The sequence below is a fragment of the Leucoraja erinacea genome, chromosome 10, assembly GCF_028641065.1.
Source record: "Leucoraja erinacea ecotype New England chromosome 10, Leri_hhj_1, whole genome shotgun sequence".
Classification (NCBI taxonomy): Eukaryota; Metazoa; Chordata; class Chondrichthyes; order Rajiformes; family Rajidae; genus Leucoraja; species Leucoraja erinaceus.
Window position 1 is genome coordinate 16,824,668 of NC_073386.1, and position 17,778 is coordinate 16,842,445.

At 41.8% G+C, this 17,778-nt stretch overlaps 1 protein-coding gene across 3 annotated transcripts in view; it reads right to left on the reverse strand.

Annotated features, from left to right (window-relative positions):
- Positions 1 to 4,127: 4,127 nt before the first annotated feature.
- Positions 4,128 to 17,778, reverse strand: part of LOC129700828 (vitamin D3 hydroxylase-associated protein-like) — a 36,189-nt gene continuing 22,538 nt past the window's right edge. For 2 of the 3 annotated variants that reach the window (XM_055641561.1, XM_055641560.1), the window contains exons 11-16: positions 17,190 to 17,289; positions 13,129 to 13,172; positions 12,337 to 12,376; positions 10,304 to 10,412; positions 8,300 to 8,445; positions 4,128 to 4,563 (exon numbers count right to left, since the gene is read on the reverse strand). In XM_055641561.1, the coding sequence (XP_055497536.1) occupies positions 4,438 to 4,563; positions 8,300 to 8,445; positions 10,304 to 10,412; positions 12,337 to 12,376; positions 13,129 to 13,172; positions 17,190 to 17,289 (565 nt within the window). In that variant the 3' untranslated portion in view covers positions 4,128 to 4,437. Of the gene's footprint in view, positions 4,564 to 8,299; positions 8,446 to 10,303; positions 10,413 to 12,336; positions 12,377 to 13,128; positions 13,173 to 17,189; positions 17,290 to 17,778 lie in introns of those variants that run through there. The other variant, XM_055641562.1, reaches the window with a different exon arrangement.

The following is a 17,778-nucleotide window of genomic DNA, read 5'->3' on the forward strand; positions in this document are numbered from 1 at the left end:
AAAGTTACTAGCCAATTTAATTTCCCTATCCAATTTCTATACTTACTTATGTCTTCACCCTTCTCCACTGCCAGGGAGAGACCAATCGCAAGCTAGATCTGCATTATTTCATGCGTCTATGTAGAGGTACTGCCTCAATTGCCTGAACTTGAATACCACTCGTTCCATTATAGTCTTAATATAGAAGACATATGATATGCTTGCCTTCATTGCTAGGGGCATTGAATATAAGAGTCCGAATATCATTATGCATCTCTATAAGAATTTGCACTCAAGAATAGAGTGCCTTCATGATGGATTCTTAGAACAGCTTATAACTATATAAAATGTGGTATTGGTGCTTGTATGCTTGTATTGGAGCCTACCAGGGAGAAGGCAATTCTGGATTTAGTGTTTTGAAATGAACCGGATTTGATAAAGAACCTTGAGGTTAATGAGCCATTAGGAGGCTGTGACCATAACATGGTCGGGTTTAATCTACAATTGGAGAGGGAGAAGAGTAGATCGGAGGTGTCAGTGTTGCAATTGAATAAAGGGGACTATGGGGCCATGAGGGAGGAGCTGGCCAAAGTTGACTGGAAAGATACACTAGCAGGGATGACAGTGGAACAAAAATGGCAGGTATATCTGGGAATAATACAGAAGGTGCAGGATCAGTTCATTCCTTGGAGGAAGAAAGATTCCAAGGGGAGAAAGGGACGACCATGGCTGACAAGGGACCTCAGGGACAGCATAAAAATTAAAGCAAAGAAGTACAATGTAGCAAAGATGAGCGGGAAGCAAGAGGATTGGGTAATGTTTAAAGAACAACAGAAGATAACTAAAAAGACAATACGGGGAGAAAAGATGAGGTACGAAGGTAAGCTAGCCAAGAATATAAAGCAGGATAGTAAAAGCTTCTTTAGGTATGTGAAGAGGAAAAAATTAGTTAAGACCAAAGTTGGACCCTTGAAGACTGAAAAAGGTGAATTTATTATGGGGGAAAAAGGAAATGGCAGATGTGTTGAACAGGTACTTTGGATCTATCTTCACGAAGGAGGACACAAACAATCTTCCTGATATAGTAGTGGCTAGAGGATCTGGGATGACAGAGGAACTGAAGGAAATCCACATTAGACAGGAAATTGTGTTGGATGGACTGTTGGGACTGAAGGCTGATAAATCCCCAGGGCTTGATGGTCTGCATCCCAGGGTACTTAAGGAAGTGGCTCTAAAAATCGTGGATGCATTGGTGATAATTTTCCAATGCTCTATAAACTCAGGATCACTTCCTGTAGATTGGTGGGTAGCTTTTTAAGAAAGGAGGGAGAGAGAAAACAGGGAATTATAGACCAGTTAGCCTGACATCAGTGGTGGGGAAGATGCTGGAGTCAATTATAAAAGATGAGATAGCCGAACATTTGGATAGCAATAACAGGATTGGTTCGAGTCAGCATGGATTTACGAAGGGGAAATCATGCTTGACTAATCTTCTGGAATTTTTTGAAGACATAACTAGGAAAATGGACAAGGGAGAGCCAGTGGATGTAGTCTACCTGGACTTTCAGAAAGCATTTGATAAGGTCCCACATAGGAGATTAGTGGGCAAAAATAGGGCACATGGTATTGGGGGTAGAGTGCTGACATGGATAGAGAAGTGGTTGGTAGACAAGAAACAAAGAGTAGGGATTAACAGGTCCCTTTCAGAATGGCAGGCAGTGACTAGTGCCGTACTGCAAGGCTCGGTGCTGGGACCGCAGCTATTTACAATATACATTAATGATTTGGATGAAGGGATTCAAAGTAACATTAGCAAATTTGCAGATGACACAAAGCTGGGTGGCAGTGTGAACTGTGAGGAGGATGATATGAGAATGCAGGGTGACTTGGACAGGTTGGGGGAGTGGGAAGATGCATGGCAGATGAGGTTTAATGCGGATAAATGTGAGGTTATCCATTTTGGTAGCAAAAACAGGAAGGCAGATTACTATCTAAATGGCGTCAAGTTGGGAAAAGGGGAAGTACAACAGGATCAGGGGGTCCTTGTACATCTGTCTATGAAAGTAAGTATGCAGGTACAGCAGGCAGTGAAGTAAGCGAATGGCATGTTGGCCTTTATAACAAGAGGAATCGAATATAGGAGCAAAGAGGTCCTTCTGCAGTTGTACAGAGCCCTAGTGAGACCACACCTGGAGTATTGTGTGCAGTTTTGGTCCCCTAATTTGAGGAAGGACATTCTTGCTATTGAGGGAGTGCAGCATAGGAGTATTGTGTGCAGTTTTGGTCCCCTAATTTGAGGAAGGACATTCTTGCTATTGAGAGAGTGCAGCGTAGCTTTACAAGGTTAATTCCCAGGATGGCGGGACTGTCATATGCTGAGAGAATGGAGCAGCTGGGCTTGTACACTCTGTAGTTTAGTAGGATGAGAGGGGATCTCATTGAAAAATATAAGATTGGTAAGGGCTTGGACACGCTAGAGGCAGGAAACATGTTCCCGATGTTGGGGGAGTCCAGAACCAGGGGCCACAGTTTAAGAATAATGAGTAAGCCATTTAGAACGGAGACGAGGAAACACTTTTTCTCACAGACAGTGGTGAGTCTGTGGAATTCTCTGCCTCAGAGGGCGGTGGAGGCAGGTTCTCTGGTTGCTTTCAAGAGAGAGCTAGATAGGGCTCTTAAAAATAGCGGAGTCAGGGGATATGGGGAGAAGGCTGATTGGGGATGATCAGCCACGATCACATTGAATGGCGGTGCTGGCTCGAAGGGCCAAATGGCCTACTCCTGCACCTATTGTCTATTGTCTATCGTCTATCGTCTATTGTCTATTGCATTTGCAGTACTGCATGTAATTCTGGTGGCCCCATTACAGGCAAATGTGGTGGCTTTGGAGAGGGCGCAGAGGTGGTAAACCAAAATGCTGTCTGGATTAGAGAGTTTCAGCGACAGGGAGAGATTGGATAGACCTGGGTTGTTTTCTCGGGAACGTCAGAAGTTGAGGAGAGATTTGATAGTATATAAAATCATGAGAGGAATAGATAGGGTAGATAGTCAGAACCACATGCAAGGGTAGAAATGTCCAACACTAGAGGCCATAGTTATAAGATGAGAGGAGGAAAGTTTAATGGAGGTGTGCAGGGCAAGTTGTTTTCCACAGAGAGTGGTGGGGGCCTGGAATGCATTGCCATGGGTGGTGGTGAAAGCAGGTACGAAAGTAGCTTTAGATAGGAACACGGAAGTGCGGGAATAAAAGGATATGGATTATGTACAGGCAGATGAGATCAGTTGTCATCACTAGGCATCATGTTCGGCACAAATAATCAGCCTGTTCCTGTGCTGTAGTGTTCTACATTCTATTAAACCTTTGCACAAGAAAGCTATGGCACATGTTTGAAAAATGTCAGTCTGTGGCCAGTGTTGTACTGTAATAATTTTCCTCTGTAAGTGTGGTTATGCGACTAACCAGAAGGTAAATGCCTGCTTCCTGCATTACTTAAAGGAACAAACTGTATCAGAGCCGCTGCTGGCAGTCATATAGTGAAGAATGAATCAGGATGTTTTGTTCTTCCTAAACATAAGCTCCTGTTTTTTTCTTTACGCATCTGGGGTGCTCCAGTGACCACCATCTTTGTCCTGGGGGCAGACACAAAATGCTGGAGTAACTCAGTGGGTCAGGCAGCATCTCTGGAGAAAGGGAATAGGTGACGTTTTGGGTCAGAACCGTTCTCCTGGGGCCAATCTCCAATCACCAAAGAGCCAATGGCAATCACAATCATGTGTTGCCCATTCCCAAATCTGTCCCAAGGGGATCCTGGTGAAACCATGGGGCAGTCCTAAGATCAATATGGTTTCCATACACAAGACCCTGGACTGTATGCTCAACCACTTGCATTCTTTTGTGCACTGAATATTGTCGCAGTGAAACTGTGAGCGGCAATATAGATATCCCTTGTGCAACACCAGATTGTTGTGTATTTTCACCCACTGAAGAATTTCTAGGCCTCTGGCTTCACCTCAATTATCTTGAACAGTTTTTTTTCCCTATTGAAAACCATACCTGTCGCATCCTGTAAATTACAATAACCAAAAATGCCCTTGAATTTATTTGCAGTCCATTAACTAGCAGTTGGAAAAAAAACAACCATTCACTATTACAATTTGAATATTTTTATTTGATATATTTCGGCTCAAGTTTTTGAATTACTTTGCTTAAACATTGAGTGCTACATTATCATCCAACAAACTGATTGTGAGTAACTCTGAGATGAATACAAGGAGATAATCACCTCATTATCATCCATGAAAATGTCCTACAAGAAGAAATGTACAATTGTAAATGTAAGAGCTAATCCAGCTCATTGACATTAAGAGACTAATTCTTTAAAATCATCCTCAGAGCAAGTCTCGCTCTATGTCACTGAGATTATTCTACCATTTTGTTTTGCTCTGTTCCAGAAGTAGCTATGTAATTTTCTTTAAATTAACGAGTCTTTCCACTTCCTTCATGAAACGAAGACAGAGTTCATCTTGCCAGGGTAAGGCCACACACTGCACAGATATAGGAAGATCAACACCTCCTGTCACAGCCTGAAATACAAGGAAATCAAACGTATTAGTACAAGGAGTAGACCGAAGGGACTCAAACGATACAGAAAATGCTGGAGCAACTCAGCGGGTCAGGCAGAATCTCTGGAGCTCATGAAGAGGTGACATATAGACTATACGATACAATACGATATAACTTTATTTGAGGAAGTAGTTAAGTACTAAGATTCTACTTATATTCACATTTAAATCTGTAGATATGTCTTCCGTGGAATGCATTTTTATTATCCTGCTGAGGGCTAAAATGATAATCATCAAAATGTTGCACCATGTTTCTCTCTCATTGCTACATATTGTTTTAATTCTAATTTGTGTCTAGAGGAACATGCCATTCAGTCCAATGTGTGTTTCTGATATTTATACATCATTTGATACAACTAAACCTATCAGCATAACTCATTAATCCTTTATGTCTCACTTGATAATCCTTATCTTTCATCCTGTAATCAATACCTTTACTTGCCTCAACTATTTCCTGCGACAATAAGATTGAGATTCTGAGATGGAAAGCAGAAAGTTGCAAATCGGTCAAGTCAACATGTATCATAAGAAAAACGTGAGAAGTTACTAATAAAGATGTTAAAGCAAGGCACTTAGAAAAGATCCAGTTGATCAGCTAGTCAGCAGAGTTTTGTGAAAAAGAAATCATACATGGCCCAATGGAGTTTAAAAAAAAATATATATATATGCTGTACATTAACGGGGACCTGCTTGTCCCACCGCTATGGTGCAGCGGTATAGTTACTCCCTTACGGCGCCAGAGACCCGGGTTCGATCCTGACTACGGTTGCTGGCTGACGGAGTTTGTTCATTCTCCCTGTGACTACGTGGGTTTTCTCCGGGTGCTCTGTTTTCCTTCCACACTCCAAAGACGTACAGGTTTGTAGGTTATTTGGCTTCTGTAAATTGTAAATTGTCCCTAGTGAATACGATTGTGCTAGTGTACGGGGTGATCGCTCGTTGGCCAAAAGGCTTGGTGGGCCAAAGGGCCTGTTTCCGAGCTTTATCTCAAAAGTCTAAAGTCTACTGTACTTGGATTTTCAGAAAGCATTTTATGAGGGACTACAACAAAGGTCATTGCAGAAAATAAAAGCTCATGGTGTAGGAGGTAAATAATGCCATGGATCAAGATCGCCTGTCTGACAGGAAACAGAGAGTAGACATAAAGTAGTTGGTAAGCGGGATCAGTGCAGAATCTTCAACCTATTCCAATTTTTGTAAGTGATTTGGATGAAGGCTCTAAGGATACAATTATTAAATTTCCTAATGGCATAAATAGACCAAATGACTAAAGAGTTGGTGCAGGCTGGAGGATTTCAGCAAATTGCACCATTGGAATCTCTTCTGGGACGGATGTGACGTATAAATGGGAGGGGTTGCGTTTTAACTGGAGGGAGACCAATATCCTTGTGGGGAGATTTGTGGGGAGAAGGCCATCTACACATTGCTTCACAAAACTTTCCTGCATACACTTAACAAACTCTGCCCAAATAAACCCCTCAGCACTAAAGCAGTCCCATTCAACGGATTCAGATTCAGAGTTGTTTATTGTCAAATACACCAAGGGCAATGAAAATCCTTTCTTGCATGAAGCATTAGGGAAGTTGAAACCACTTATTATTGGAACATTTTTCTAACAACTATCTGTGATTTCTCTCTATATTTTTTCCTCTAATTCCCAATACCTACTGAGGGGCTTATGGTACCATCCCACCAAAGTGATCCCCCCTTTCATATTTACTTCTATCCATATGGTCTCGCTAGATGTTCTCTCCATGATATCCTCTCTAACTGGATATCCATTTGGAGGGGATATCCTAAATGATGATCCATTCTAAATGGTCAAACAACAGTATCTGACACCATATTGCTGCAATGTTCTCCCTAACCAATAACGCAACTCCCCATCTCCCCTACACCCACCCCTGTCATGCCAGAAACATTGATACCCTACTACTTTGAGTTGCCAGCGATGCCAATCCCTTAAACATGTTTTGTAATAACTATTACATCACAAGTCTATGTGGCAATCCATCCTGTAAACACATCCACCTTCCCTGTCAGTCTTCTTGTATTAAAATATTCTTGTATCAGATCTTCATGTTCCCTGTCTTGCCCCTGACTATTCTGTCTATAGGACTTGCTTGCTCTAATCTCCATATTTGCTTTACCATCTGATAGACTACTAATCTGGGTGCTTTGAGTAAAAAACAATAAAGATTATATGGGGGAAGGCAGTACTGCAGAGTCACGGTTACAATCAGACCTGTCATCATTTTGATATTCATGCATCTTCCTAGTTTGCATGTATGGTCATATGTTCACCCTCGAGGCAACAACTCAAATGGGCACAGGGGAAATTAGAACCAGAACTATGTCCTATCAGTCCTTGACAGGATCTGCTGAAAATTCCTCCCTCAATAACTTTGCTAGCTCTAGCATGCTGTTGTTGATCATATTCACATCATTATTAAATGCAAAACAACTCCCTTCTCCCAGCAGTTTAGTATTTGACACACTAACACGATTCATTGTTTTATAAAGCGCTCGGATTTGATAAGATATGCGAGTGGGCACACTGAAATACCGCAATCTAACCACCAAGAACAACAACGTCCTTTCAAGTCAATCAACAAAACGGAAATCATTTTATTAATATTAATGGTTAGCTCCTGGCATTAAATCTCTTACTCAATGCAAAATGCTGTGCTTCTGTCGGGACTACAAAGCAAGCAGCTGATCCAGTTCTCAATGTCATGGCTCCCTCCAACTAACCATATCCAAGGTACGAAGCTCACCACTATTTGCTGAATTGTCACTGCAATCTGTGATCTTTACACTTGACTAAACATTAACTAGCAAATTCAGATGTGAAAAAATGCAACAAAATGGTACAGCTGTTAATTTATCTACTGCACAGCTAATGCCACAGCCATTTTAATTTGTAGCACACATGCCTCTTAGTCAAAGGGTTGTGGGCCGAAGGAAGGGGAAAGCAACTGGGTAACAGGAGCAAAGGAACTGAAAGAAAGGTGAGCACATCGAGAGAGGGGGATGAACAGGGGGAGATTATCATGACATTACAAATAACTAGAATTGCATTGCCACCAAAATATTGAAAAGTGTTACCGTGGTAAATGGTCTAGCAAGATTATTATGCTTCGTATATTGAACATTTCCAAGCTGATATCAATATTCTAAAGTAATGCACATTAAAGACGTTCTGATAATTAATATTGTATGGGCGACACAATGCTGTAGTGGTAGAGTTGCTGCCTCACAGCGCCAGAGACCTGTTTGATCCTAACTACGGGCGCTGTCTATATGGAGTTTGTACGTTCTCCCCGTGACCGTATGGGTTATCCCCGGTTTCTCCCCTCATTCCAAAGACGTGTAGGTTTGTAGGTTAATTGGTTTCTGGAAATGGTAATACGTGATTGCAGATCTACTTCTGTGACCAGCACACAAAGAGGCGCCTGGCTTGAGCACCGTCATGGAGTCTGCCATCTAGTAAATTGCCCCTAATGTGAAGGATCGAACTAGTGTACAGGTGATTGTTGGTCGGCGTGGACTCGGTGGGCCGAAGGTCCTGTTTCCGTGCTGAATCTCCAAACTGAACTGAAGATGGGTTTTACTCCCAGATGCACTGTACTAAAAACAGAAAATCAATAAAATAATAGAACATTGACAAAACTGAATCAAATTCTGTCACACTGACCTCCTTGAAAGTTCTGTCCCAGATATCATTAATGTAACCGGTATAATTCATCAGCTGTCTCTCATCATCCTCCGTTACTCTGGTCACCGGAACGACGCCCGCAGGGAAATTTAACAGGTTGAAAATAATCATGCCACTGGATGCAGCTGAAAGGGAAATATCTATAAAAACAATTTATCTGTCGCCTTATTATCCAGGGTTTCACCTGCCTCTTGTGATAATAACTAAGGACACTGGATAATATCCTGACGCAAAGCTAGAAATCTGCGGTCATCGAGGGAACATGGGAACATCACAACATGATTCGCAAAACATGGCCGAGGTGGCCTTGCTCAAAATGAGCAGAATTATCTAAACATCATCAAATATAAAGCATCACAAATCTAACACAGTTCAACCCCGTACACCAAGTATTCTCTAGCCAGTTTGCATGGGAGTTTATTCTGACAACTGGCACACTCACATGAGCACACACCTGTGGACCAAGTGTCCTAATTAACAAAAATTAGATTTAAGATTGCACCCATATCTTAAATTAATTCACAATCATCTAGTAGAGATATATATATATATATATATAACTCATCTGATAACCACTTACGTGAATCACGTATCATTGAACTTTGAAACCAGATAGTGAAGTTTGTTATGAAAAATTGCAGCAGGATCATAATCGATTGGCCAGGTGGACTGAGAAATGGTTGATGGAATTTAACACAGAGAAATGTGAGGTGTTGCATTTTGGGATGTCCAACATGGGCAAAACTTACACAGTGAATGGTAGGGCTCTGGGAAGTGTTGTAGAGCAGAGGGATCTAGGAGTGCAGGTGCAGGGTTCCTTGAAGGTGGAGTCGCAGATTGGTTAGTCAAAAGGGCATTTGGCACATTGGCCTAATCAGTCAGAATATTGAGTACAGAAGTTGGGAGGCCATGTTGCAGTTGTATAAGACGTTGGTGAGGCCGCATTTATAGTATTATGTTCAGTTCTGGGTATCGTGTTATAGGAAAGATGTTGTCAAGCTGGAAAGGATATAGAGAAGATTTACGAGGATGTTGCCAGGACTAACGGGTCTGACCTATAGGGAGAGGTTGAATAGGCTGGGACTCTATTCCTTGGAGCGCAGGAGGATGGGTGGTGTTTTATAAAGGTGAGAGGAATAGATGCACAGAGTTTCTCGCCCAGTGTAGGTGAATTGAGGACATAGGTTTAAGGTGAAGGGGAAAGATTTAATATGAATCTGAGGGGTAACCTTTGTTACACAAAGGGTGGTGGGTGTATGGAACAAGCTGCCAGAGGAGGTAGTTGAGGCAACAGACTGGTTCCTACCTTCAGCAACAGACTGGTTCCACCAAGATGCAGTACAGAATGCCACAGGAGATCCTTCTTCCCTGTGGCTATCAAACTGTACAACTCCTCTCCCTTCTGTTGCGGGATGAACTGACTCCCCTCCCCCTCCCCCTCCCCAGATCTTTGCACATCCCTAATCCTTTCCACTCGTCACTTTAACATCATGTTTCATGTATCGTGTGTTCTATTACTGTTGCCAGATCAATTTTCCTCATGGGATAAATGAAGTTGTATCATATCGTATCTTAGATGCACAGAGTCTCTTGCCCAGAGTAGGCGAATCGATGACCAGAGGACATAGGTTTAAGGTGAAGGGTTAAGAAAAGATTTAATAGGAATCTGAGGGGTAACTTTTTCACACAAAGTGTGGTGGGTGTATGGAACAAGCTGCCAGAGGAGGTCTTTGAGACAGGTACTATCCCAACATTTAAGAAACAATTAGACAGGTACATGGATAGGACAGGCTTGGAGGGATATGGACTAAATACAGGCAGGTGGAACTAGTACAGCGCGGACATGTTGGTCGGTGTGGGCAAGTTAGGCCAAAGGGCCTGTTTCCACACTGTATGACTCTATGACTATGACTATTGTTATTTCTTTGATAGTTCTACTTTCTGGGGCATTTCTAAAGACGTTTATCTTAATGTGTTGCCTACCTGACAATTTTCCTGCATATCCAATTTTGAATGCAGGTCCTATTGATGGACAGAGTAAAACTTCAATCTGCTGATGTTTCCATGCATTCATATATTCATCACGGTATGCCTAGACAAAGCACAATAATTCACCCCCATTTCTCTCTGCAGTCTTTTTTACCCTGAAAGTAACTAATCAAGAAACAATGAGCAACCTAGTTCTTACTAAGTAGAAACAAGGAAAAGCAAATGCTGGTTTACACAAATGGACACAAAGAGCTGGATAAAAGTAGGTGGCCCAGTGGCACAGAGGGCAGTAGAGTGGCATAGTAGCTGAGTTGCTGCCTAACGGCGCTAGAGACCCAGGTTCGATATTGACTACGGATGCTGTCTGTACTGAGTTTGTACATACTCCCTGTGACCAAGTGGGTTTTCTGCAGGTGCTCTGGTTTCGTCCCAGATTTCAAAGATGCACAGCTTTGTAGGTTCATTGGCTTTTGTAAATTGTCCCTAGTATATAGGATAGAACTAGTGTACAAGTGATTGCTGGTTGGCATAGACTTGGTGGGTTGAAGGGCTTGTTTCCATGCTGTATCTCTAATCTAAACTAAACTCAGCGGGTTTTGCAACATCTCTGGAGAACATGGACAGGTGATGTTTTGGGTTGGGACACTTCTTCAGATTCAATTCATACTATATCAGAAGGATGCCATTTGACCCATCACATCTATATCAGCTCCCAGCAAAATAAAAATCACCTTGTCCTATTCTTTCTCTTTTTTCCCGCGTGCTCTAGAAATTATTCTTTCACGTGCCCATAAATCCTCTTTGATTCTTTCTTTGCCATTTGCCTGCACTGAAGGGTGATTAACCTACCTATCTTGAGCAGTACATAGAGGCTAGATAGATTAGTTTGTTGTCATAAACACGATGGTGCAATGAAATTCCTAATTCATATGAAGCTCACAGTGTAAACAGTATACATGCAGTAATAATCGATACAACAGTAAATACAAGGACGTGCAAAACAAGACGGTACAAGATTGCAATGAAAAATAATGGCACTAAAGAATAATAAAGTACATATTCCATCAAAGTACTTTAATATTCTTTAATACTTATATTTTTCATTGCAATATTTACTATCTTGTTTAGCACCTTTCCTTGTATGTACTGTTGTATTTATCATTACTGCGTGTACTTTGACAGAATATGTACTTAAATATTCTTTAATATTGGTGGTGCAGGTAATGTGGTACTTACACCTCAATGATGTAAAGAGTTAGTACATGACAACAGCTCTGGGACGGAGGATGAGAGAGGTGATTGGTTCAGGAATCAAATAGCAATAAGGAAGATCGACAAAAATGCTGGAGAAACTCAGCGGGTTCAACAGCATCTATGGAGAACTTTTCGGGCCGAAACCCTTCTTCAGACAGCAATAAGGAAGAAGCTGTTCTTAAGTCTGGACCTGTGAGCTTTTAAGTTCCTGTGTCTTCTCCCAGAATGCAGAAGAGAGAAAAGGAAATGGTTTAACTCTCCATTTGAAACATGGAACAAATTCTTGGGTCGTATCATTCTGTTCTACAACTCTTCTATGCCAATTCTATATTTCATAAAACAGAAGTAGTGAAATATTGGGAATGGTACTAGAAAGCTGCAATTTAAGCACAGAGACATTTTACTTGATTTTAATGATAATCCTGAAGTGAATATAGAGCTCAGTTCAGTTTAGTTTATCGTCACGTGTACCGAGGTACAGTGAAAAGATTTTTGTTGCGTGCTAACCAGTCAGCGGAAAGACAATACATGATTACAATCAATCCATTTACAGTGTATAGATACATGATTAGGGAATAATGTTTAAAGCCAGCAAAGTCCAGTCAAGGATAGTCCGAGGGAATCAGAGGTAGATAGTGGTTAGATAGATATTGTTTTTTATGTTAGTTAACATTTATTCTATTTTTATCAGATCAATGTACAATACCGGAGTGTCAAACATTTTCAGTTTATAAACAAATCAGAATCGTATGGTCATCTGTGTTTGACCTTACCATAACTGCAATGTGATGCTTCCACAGTTCCTTAACTGACCTTAAAAATATGGAAGAAATAATAACATCAATAATTGTATCAACATCAATTGAATATAGTTGGAGTAGAAACAATTTTGGAGCGCAGAAGGTTAAGGGGGGACCTGATAGAGGTCTTTAAAATGATGCGAGGGATAGACAGAATTGATGTGGACAAGCTTTTCCCTTTTGAATTGTATCACATTACACCCCAATCACACAGAAATGGAGCAGAAAGGAATGTGGTATTGGAAGAGAGGAGTTTTCAGAGAAATATGAGGAGTTACAACTTTTCATGACGCAAAGGGTGGTGGGTGTATGGAACAAGCTGCCAGAAGAGGTAGTTGAGGCATGGACTATCCCAACATTCAAGAAACAGTTGGACAGGCACATGGATAGTACAGGTTTGGAGGGATATGGACCAAATGCAGGTAGTTGGGACTAGTGTAGCTGGGTCATGTTGGCTGGTGGGGGCAAGTTGGGCCGAACGACCTGTTTCCACGCTGTATCACTCTATCACTCTATGGAGGTTGGGAGGGACTGATAATATTGTTCAACTTCTGTCTCACAACAGAAAAATTCTGTTTCTAGCAATTTTCTTTAAAAATGTTACTTCACTTGTCCAAGTTGTTTACTTAATCTTGTTCTCCTGAGAACTTCACCCTTTGAAACCTTTCAAGGATTAATTCTAACAAGGAAAAACATCGGCCAAAACCTGAACAAGAATTTGCACATATGCATACCTTTTCAATCTCCTTCTTAACTAATACTCACCCTATTCCTAATATTGCCTTAAATCCCGCAGCAACTCTGGGACTCTGGAGAAAAGGAAAATAAAATTAATTAAAAGCCATGACATAATTGAAAAGATTGGTTGTTTAGTTTAGTTTAGAGACTCAGCATGAAAACAGGTCATTCAGCCCACCATGCTGACTATGGGTCACCCTTTCACACTGGTCCCTTGTTATCCCACTTTTGAATCTAGTCTCTACATACCAGGGGCAATGCAAGAGGCTAATTAACCTACAATCTCACCTTTGGGATGTGGAAGAAAACCGGAGCACCTGGAGGAAACCCATGTAGTCACATGGTGAACATGCAAACACCACACAGAGAGCACCCGAGGTCAGAATCAAACCTGGATCTCTGGAGCTGTAAGGCAGCCGCTCTACCAGCTGCACCACAATGCTACATCATAACCTGTTGTGCATTTATGGAAAAGTCAATGTCTGCTTTCTATGTTATATTGTAAAGGACCAGAAATTAGACCACAACCATAGGAAAATGTTGCAGTGCTGGAAATGTTGGGTGGCTCTTAAACTGCTGTCTTTCACCAGGCTTTACGAGCCATGGAGTTTGGCTAAATGTCATCAAACAGGAGGTAAGTGGTAGCATTGCCAAACCCAAAGAATTCAAAGATAAAAAGATAATTCTAGTTACAAAGCGCTAGTGGAATTGATTGTAGACTTTAGGAGAGCTCCTCCTCCCCTCACCCCACTCACCATCACTCAGTCACATCTGTGGAGTCATTTAAGTTCCTGGGAACCATCATCTCCAAGGACCTTAAGTGGGGGGGGGGGGGGGGGGGGGGGGGGGGCACCATCGACTCCACAGTCAAAAAGGCACAACAGAGGATATACTTCCTACGGCAGCTGAGGAAGCACAAACTGCCACAGGCAATGATGGTCCAATTCTACACGGCCATCGTAGAGTCTGTTCTCACCTTCTCCATCATGGTCTGGTTTGGCTCAGCCACCAAGCACAAAACCTGGAGACTGCAGCGAATCGTCCAATCAGCAGAGACGGTTAATGGCTGCAACCTTCCTTCCATTGATGAACCATACACTGCAAGGGCCAGAAGCGAGCGGGCAAGATCATCTCTGACCCCTCTCACCCTGGCCACAAACTCTTTGAATCAGTTCCTTCTGGAAGGCGACTCCCCCATCGGGTAGAAGGTACAGGAGCCTGAAATCTGCAACATCCAGATTCAGGAACAGCTTCTTCCCCTCAGCCATCAGACTATTAAACACAACTTAAAAAAAACTATGAACTACTAGACTAAGTGGGACCCGTTGGGTCCCATGTTCACCCAGGAGGACTTGTCCCCCAAAGCAATATTCCACATCTCCGCCAATTCCAACATGGGTGGCCAGTGGGGGGGAAGGGGGAGGGGGCAGCTCAGTCACTCAAGCCTGATGTGCTGGCAACTCACTCACAGATGGTGGGCTGGCAAGTGACTCACAGCTATTCCTTGAAATTCCATTTCAAGCAGGGTGCAAGACCACCAAATTCAAGTGCAGTTTGGCACCACTTCAAGCAGGGTGCAAGGCCACCAAATTCAAGTGCAGTTTCATACCATTTCAAGCAGGGTGCAAGGCCACCAAATTCAAATGCAGTTTCATGCCATTTCAAGCAGGGTGCAAGGCCACCAAATTCAAATACAGTTTCATGCCCTTTCAAGCAGGGTGAAACCACCATAAAACCACCATGAAAACACACAAAACACCCCAAAACACCACACTCACAGTTCAGTGGACATTCAGTGTGTCCAGTTGATTCACAGCTCAGACAGTCGTGACATCTCCCTTCCCCATCTTGCAGAGATTGAGCCACACCCACACTTCCGGATTTTATAATCCCTCCCACCTGAAGGGGCGTGGCCTTCATGGTGTGATTGACAGGAGATACATTCTCAACATTTAAACACTAATAACACTTTTATTTTTAATTGATGAGAAGAACCCTCTGCACCTGATGAGTGGAGGGGAACTGAGTAGGATGGCCAAAAATCACTGCCGCAAGTGGTAGCATTTTCTCTAAAATCAATATACAGTGCAAACAGGAAGTTGTCAAGTTTAAGAAGGAACTGCAGATGCTGGAAAATCGAAGGTAGACAAAAGTGCTGGAGAAACTCAGCTGGTGCAGCAGCATCTATGGAGCGAAGGAAATAGGCAACGTTTCGGGCCGAAACCCTTCTTCAGACTACAGTTGTCAATTTTAGACTTTTAATCATTTGTCATTTCGAACCAAGTACCACCTACAACCATTTGCAGTACTTTATTTCAAACCAACCACAATTTCAAACCAACAACCATTTGTAGTGCTTTATTTCAAACCAACCACATTTTCATTTTTAAACCACATTAAGGGCACTCAAGGCACTGAGACTGAGAGACATGACCCTCTCGCTCCACCATTTTGCAGAAACTGACTGCGGCACTCAACACTTCCAGGTTTTATAGTCCCTCCAGAAGGGGCGTGGCCTTCAGAAGAGAGAATCTCAATTTTTTTTAAACACTAATAACTTTTTTATTTTTTATTGATGAGGAAAAATCCTCTTGTCCTGCACAGTGGAGGGGGACTCCGAGTAAGATGGCCAAAAATCACAGCCGTAAGTGGCAGCGTTTTTTCTAAAATCAATATACAGAACAACAGGAAGTGGTCAAGATCAGACTTTTAGTAATATAGATAACAACCTATTGCACGATCTGTTTACACATATATATATATTGGTATTATATATATATTGGTATATGGACACACTAATCTCATCTGTATTTATGACTACAATATCCTGTTGTGCTGCAGCAAATGCAAGAATTTCATTGTCCTATCTGGAACACATGACAATAAATTCTCTTGCCTCTCGACTTGACTTGACAATATTGAAGATGATGGAAGATCAATAACATGAAAAGGCAAGAGAGAAGGAGCATGCTGATTAATTATGCCTTTAGCAGTCGGAATTCCTTGTCAGCAGATCGTGCAAGAATATTCCAGAGCATCCTGCAACCCTTGCCATTACCATATTTATTAAACCATCAGATTGCCCCCTTTCATAGAACAGTACAGCACAGGAACAGGCCCTTCTGCCCACAATGTCCATGCTGAATATGATGCTAAATTAACCTGTTTGGTGTAGACTCAGATAATGGCCAATAGTGAAAAGAAATCTTGGCAGTGAACAGCTTAAACCCTTCTGCCTCCATTCTCTGCGTATTCATGTGCCTACATAAAAGCCTCTTCTAATCCACTATCATACCTGATACCAGATGCAGAAAACATTTAAAATCACTTGAATAATTAATGCATCAGTTAATAGCAATAATTAGCCCTAATGCTAACCTTTGGGCAGCCCCTTGTGTCTGTATTTTGTGCTTATTTATTTTTGTGCCTATTTGCTTGTCGCCCGGTACTTCAACAAAATGCATCCCCAGTGGTTGCAAGTTGGGAGATAAAAGATGAATCCGTTTCGGTAGTAGATATTCAGATGGCCAAATGTTAAAAAAAAATTAACTTTACTTTTTACAATCTTCAGTTTCAATTTAGTTTATTGTCACATGTACTGAGGTGAAAAGCTTTTGTTGCGTGCTAACCAGCCAGTGGAAACAGAATACATGATTACAATCGAGCCATTCACAATGTACAGGTACATGACAAGGGAATAACGTTTAGTGCAAGATAAAGCTAGTAAGGTCCGATCAAACATAGCCCGAGGGTCCCCGTTGAGGTAGATAGTAGTTCAGGATTACTGTCTGGTAATGGTAGGATAGTTCTGTTGCCTGATAACAGCTGGGAAGAATCTGTCCCTGAATCTGGAAGTGTGCGCTTTCACACCTCTATACCTTTTGCCCGATTGGAGAGTGGAGAAGAGGAAGTGGCCAGGGTGCGACTCATCCTTGATTATGCTGCTGGTCTTGCCGAGGCAGCGTTCTTAGTCATACATCTTAGCAATGATCTTGGAGCCTCAGTGCCTTCAGGCCAATGCAGGGAGTACATACACAGCCACCACCCATCTCCCCATCCCAACCCAGCAATGAGGGAATTATACTTACAAAAGGCTTCAAAATTAAATACAAGAGCTTTTTCATTACGCTGGGCAGAGCATATGCAGATACCTGAGCCCTTATGTGAGGATCGATAATGTCGCCTTTACTGGAAAATACAATTTTTTTGTGACTTTACTTGTAGTGTATTCACGAAGAATAGATCACTATTTAAAGACAAAAACACTGAGGATATTAAAAGAATTCTAACAGCAAAAAAACAATGAACATAAAAATGGATCTGTGTCAGAGTCATGGTCATCGAGTATGGAAACAGGCCCTTCGGCCCAACTTCCCCATGCTGAGCTAGATGCCACATACTGTGATTAAGTATTTATGGCGACTGACTGACTAAATTAGGTTTTGCTTCCTCTGCAAATGAGATTTTAATTGGTTTTGTGGTTCAAATCTTGAAAGTCTGACCCTTTTCTTTTATTGTAGGTTTATAAACCCAAGGCTTGTGAACAACAAGCAATTAAGTGCTGTGCTTGAAAGATTGTGCAGGTTGAGCCCCTACTCATTATAGTAGAATGAGAATTGACTCTTTTGAAAGGTGCAAGATTCTGAAGGGAATAACCAGGGATGATACTGAAAAGAT